Source organism: Lycium ferocissimum, chromosome 2 (genome assembly GCF_029784015.1).
Source record: "Lycium ferocissimum isolate CSIRO_LF1 chromosome 2, AGI_CSIRO_Lferr_CH_V1, whole genome shotgun sequence".
NCBI classification, from domain to species: Eukaryota; Viridiplantae; Streptophyta; class Magnoliopsida; order Solanales; family Solanaceae; genus Lycium; species Lycium ferocissimum.
The window spans coordinates 4,660,237-4,665,536 of NC_081343.1; the positions used below are offsets into that span (position 1 = coordinate 4,660,237).

General features: G+C 35.8%; 1 protein-coding gene across 1 annotated transcript in view; it reads right to left on the reverse strand.

Moving 5' to 3' along the window:
- Positions 1-1,337: 1,337 nt before the first annotated feature.
- Positions 1,338-5,300, reverse strand: part of LOC132032988 (3-isopropylmalate dehydrogenase, chloroplastic) — an 8,352-nt gene continuing 4,389 nt past the window's right edge. Inside the window, exon 7 of the mRNA XM_059422823.1 lies at positions 1,338-1,785. Within this exon, the coding sequence (XP_059278806.1) occupies positions 1,594-1,785 (192 nt within the window). The 3' untranslated portion in view covers positions 1,338-1,593. The remainder of the gene's footprint in view (positions 1,786-5,300) is intronic.

Genomic DNA, 5,300 nt, shown 5'->3' on the forward strand with positions numbered 1-5,300 from the left:
ATTTCTGTTAAAATAGAGGTATGTTTGAAAAGTTTAATAACGGGAGGATATTTTTGACCCAAAATAAATTTGGAGAATATTTTTAGCTTTTTTTCCAAAGTAGAGGTATATTTTTGACCTTTTTTACCTTTCATCAAGTGTCCAATGTTATGAAATCTCGGTTGTAAATGTTTGATTTTTTTGTCAAACATGCAGTATGTTCTTGCAAGTGTGTGCTTAGTTAGAATCTTATTAATTAGTTCAACCAATAACATTAGTACAATCTATAATTATTTAATGCTATATTTTTAAACAATAACATGTATCTTGAATACCTAATACTCCCTCCGGATAAAAAAAAAAAGTGTCCACTTACTCTTTTTTCTTTGGTTCAAAAAAGTGACCACTAAACAAATGAAAAAACAATTAACCTTATTCTTCCACAAGTGCCCTTATTAAGTGTTCAGTGATCAAATCTCAATACATATTTAATTAGAAGTAATTTAGTCAAATTATCTATTTTTGCCTAGGAGTTAGTATTTTCTTAAGGGGTGTGCAAATAGCTAACTGAACACTCTTTTTGATCAGGAGGGAGTAACAGATAAAAATTATAATATTCCTTATATAGACACATATTTGTCAAACATTACATTTAAATATTGATAATTTACTTTATTTTAAAAATTGAAAAGACATTCGTATATGAAGCTAAGCTCTTTTTAGAGGATAACTTCAAACGCTCGTTCCTAATGTTTCTTGCAAGCATAACTTCAAGCGTTATTGTGAAATCAAACTCCTTTGCAAAGCATAACCTCAGACATCAAAGCCTGAAGTTATGCTTTCAATTAGTCAAGTTCATCCAACGAATTCTGATGCTAATGTATTGAAATACGAACTCAGACTACATACCCGATAATATGATTCCAAAAGCTAGTCCTATCTTTATTTCCCACGTCTAAAGTCATGACCTTACAGAACTCTTGCACACATTTCTTATAGCCTCAACAAGGATGCTCCACAAGGAATACCAAGGGTTATTAATTGGCAGTACAAATGTGTTTTAAAATTTTCATACGCAATGAAGACATGCTCACCTATATAAGCATGAAATATAGCTATCTCAAACGTAGTCCGCAGCAAATTATCAATGTCAGCATTATATTTTAGCATGAAATTGACTTTTCCAAAATAACGCTTCACAATCCACAGAAAATCATGAAAAACTACCAAGTTCAACATAACTCCACCAGTATAAGAAAACCAACAAAAGTTCTGCCATTGCTCTACAGATACTAGAGGAAACGGAAAATTGAAATATGATCATGAAAGAAGCAAGAATAATCGAACTAACAACAAGAAACACTATAAGATGAAACTCTTATTCCTTGCAAATTAACATGACAGCCAGCCATTACTGGTGGTGGATGCTATTCAATGAAAGATATCCTTTGAGAATGAATTCTGACATTCCCATTATGCAAATTTTTATAAAAGCCAAGGAAATCTAGTTTGCGTCACCAAAAGCAATAAAATCAATTTCAACTGCACCTCTGAAAGAAACTTACTTTTTGTTGAACCCGTTGCAAAATAAAATATACACATGGACCAACATGTTTAAAGATGATCGCAGATGGCATTCGTGAACTCAGTTGTTGATGCAGTACCTCCAAGGTCACCTGTTCGGTACTTTCCCTCCGCAATTGTTTTTAGGATGGCATCTTGGATGCGATCAGCTTTATCATTAAGCTCTAGATGACGAAGCATAGAGACAGAACTCAAAAGCAAAGCAGTTGGATTTGCCAAGTTCTGCAGACAGAATTTTGGATCAACACAGAGAAATTAATGTAAAAAAGAGGGGGCGAGCATGCCAAATGAATGGCAGAGGAAGAAGATAGTGAACCACATTTAAAGAACGAATCTCACTGAACTGGCATCTAAAACCTACCATAGACATTTTGGACAAAGAGTACCTCTAGCAGCATATTATATTGTGGATGTGTATCAAGCATATACTGTTTACATCCTTATTTCATATTCCAATTAAGTGTGGTCTTCAATCACAGGCACCAAAAACAATTCAGATAAAGAATCATCCAATTAAGACCAGAATATATTTCACAGTTGCCTTCTCTTTCCACATTCAGTTCTATGAAGGGTGAAAACAGGGACCCAGCATGCAGAAAGGAAATTGAATAAAAAAAAGGTCAGCTCGGTGCACGAAGCATCCAGTGCTCACGCAGGGTCTGGAGATGGGCCGCACCCGAAGGGGGTGTAATGCAGCCTACACTGATGCAAGCATCGGTGGCTGATTCCATGGCTCGAACCCCTGACCTATAGGTTACACGGAGACAACTTTAACGTTGCTCAAATCTCCCCTTGCTCTAATAAAGGAATAACTGTATAAAGTTATTTTCTACTTCTAGCTGTGAAGGAAAGCAAAACACATAAGCCTGGCAAGAATAATAATATAGAGTAAGACCTCACTTTATTTCCTATGTTGCGGATACGCATGTTGCAGATTTTATTTGCTACTTCAGTAAAAGTGCACACGCAAGGGTGTACATGTTTGTTAGAGCCTGTTTGGATGGGCTTATGCCTATAAGTTGTTTGTAGCTTATAAGCTAAAAAAAATAAGTTGGGGTAGTCTAACTTATTTTTTTGGGCTTATAAGCTGTTTTCAGCTTATAAGCTGCTTTAGATAAGCTAAGTCAAATGGGCCCAATTATTTTTTTGAGCTTATTTTAAGCACAAAATGACTTTAAACTGGCCAGCCAAACACTCAAAAAAGCTAAAAACAGCTTATAAGCAACTTATAAGCCAATCCAAACGGGCTCTTAATTAGGTACCACAGATATTATTAACAGCGCACATGTTTGTTAATTAGGTACCACAAAAAAGGCATCCAGCAACTCTCAATCTGAAGAGTGACCAACTCCAAGAACATGTGTTCTGCTACCTGATGCCATGCTTCAGTAACACCTTTCAACATGTTTAACCAAAGAGGATTCCGTTAAGACATACGTAGATGGTGCATGCTAACTAAAGTTGCTTTGAAATTCTATGGTAGAGACAGCAGCCAAGCATGATTTACTTACGCTTAAGACGTGAAGAACCCGAAAGGTTACTAAAGTCAATAGTTGTAATGAGATGCAACAGAAATCTCTATAGTGCCAGTTGACAGAGGTCAGGGCTACTCTAGGTATCCAACTAGTTAAACCAAATAATATTTGTAATAAAAGTATTAATAGAATATATGAATATACATGGACCAACCATCCATAAAAATGTGTCAACAATAACACCAATAGGGTAATACATCATGGTTATGTGTTACCTGTCAAAATGCTTTAGACAGATATATACCCATCATATTGACACTATAATAGCAGGACTCAAATTGCAGCAAAGATCTGTGATTCAGCTTTTTCGAGATCATAACAAAAACAAGACAGCAGTTTTACCAGTAATACCCAATGGCAATCAGCTGCTAGAAGACTACCAAATAATAGCATCTTGATTTCAAGAAATTATTAGTCAGCAAGGATTTCTACTCCTCCTTGTAAAGAAAATCTTACAGGTATTGTCTTCTAGTGGAAATCCATGTATACAGTACTAACAACACATGCATGAAGAAATAATCAGACTTTCAATCATACATGCCCATCGAATTATAATTCTATTGTTGCACACGCAGGAAATATAGGAGGTTCAAAAGAATGACTAATAATCAGTTGCAACCCCAAAACGGTATTTTTCAAGTTCAACCCAGCTAGAACAAGGTTCAAGCAACAGCAACGTGGAAATTCTATTGAAATTCGTGCAGATCAACAACAAGTTGAGCCAAAAATTTGAACGAAAATATACTGTTAGAGTCTTATTACCTTTTGTAGGCATGTTGATATGCACGAAGCATACATTACACATACACTATCCAAAAGCCAACTTACCATTAGATTCAAATCTTAGTTTTATTTATCTTTATAAGCTTTGGAGTAAATTATACCAACCATCCCTATAATATGACTATGTTATAAATACAGCCCTATAATTCTAACCAAAGCACTTCATACCCTACCTTCAAATTAGTTAACAGCATTAAAAGCAGCCAGCAATGTAACAAAAAGTCCAAACTAACCCATGCAACACGCAGGCCTACATAGATTCTCCATATTATAATCCTCAAAGAAGATTGAATATGGCATGTGACTAACAATGTGGCAGAAACAACTAAGGTAGACGAACACTGCTCCTTATCCCAAAAAAAAAAAAGAAAAAGAAGAAGGTCGACGAACACTGCTACACTACTGAACCTAAGTTACTTGGACTCTTCGCTTTCAGTGCCGCACCCGTGTCGACACGACATGGGTGTGGGTGTGGGTGTGGGATCCGTACCGGATCTGGTCAACCGCTTTTGGGCGCTTTGACCAAAATCAACGGAGAAATTCCGGACAGATCCAATGATTTCTATAATCAAAACAAAAGCTAAGGTGGACCTGAAGAAAATAGAATACCTTGTATATTGAAATTTCTATGTCACTCCTTTTCCTTTTATCTCCTTCCGGGATTCTCCTCTTGATCAATATTTTCTCCTCATGTTTTCCACATAATATCTCATAATTTAGGTTTATAACTCTATTTTTAGATATTTCAATTATTTTTAGCCGAATCCCCGCACCCGTATCCACACCTGGATCGGTATCCCCGAATCTTAAAATTTAGATCATGAAGGATCCGACCTCTAGATCTGCACCCGTATCGGACGCCCGCACCTGAGTCCAACTTAGCTATAAACATTCTGAGCTGTAATTTACCATCTTATTTATCAGCATAGAACTCCGACAAAGACAACACAGAGACTTTCAAGAAAGTAGTATTATGCAACTTTCTAAGCACCGGGTATGGCATTTTTAAATAGTTAGATTTTGGAATGTTCTATTAGTTCTGGAAAATTTTGTTAACAAATTCTGTTCCTGGTTAAGAACACCGAATAAATTCAACTTCAGTCATTGCTTTCTAAGCAATTATTTAATGCCCCATCCCCCTTTTTTTTGTGAGATGCTTTTGCTTTCAACTTTGAATTATATGAAGTTGTTCAATATCTTAATTGCTTGGCAAAGACCCGAAATTTGGTATACTGTCATGACATTTTGCTTCATGTTTCTTTCAAGAAACAACTGAATCGAAATGACAAATGACAACCAATATGTTTAGCTTTTGGGCAGTCTAGAGGAAGTTAACGAGGTTGTGGGCTTGAGAATCTGATCCTCTTCTATTGAGGGCAGTAATTGAGAATCATTATTATTGTTATTTCTCTTCTTCTT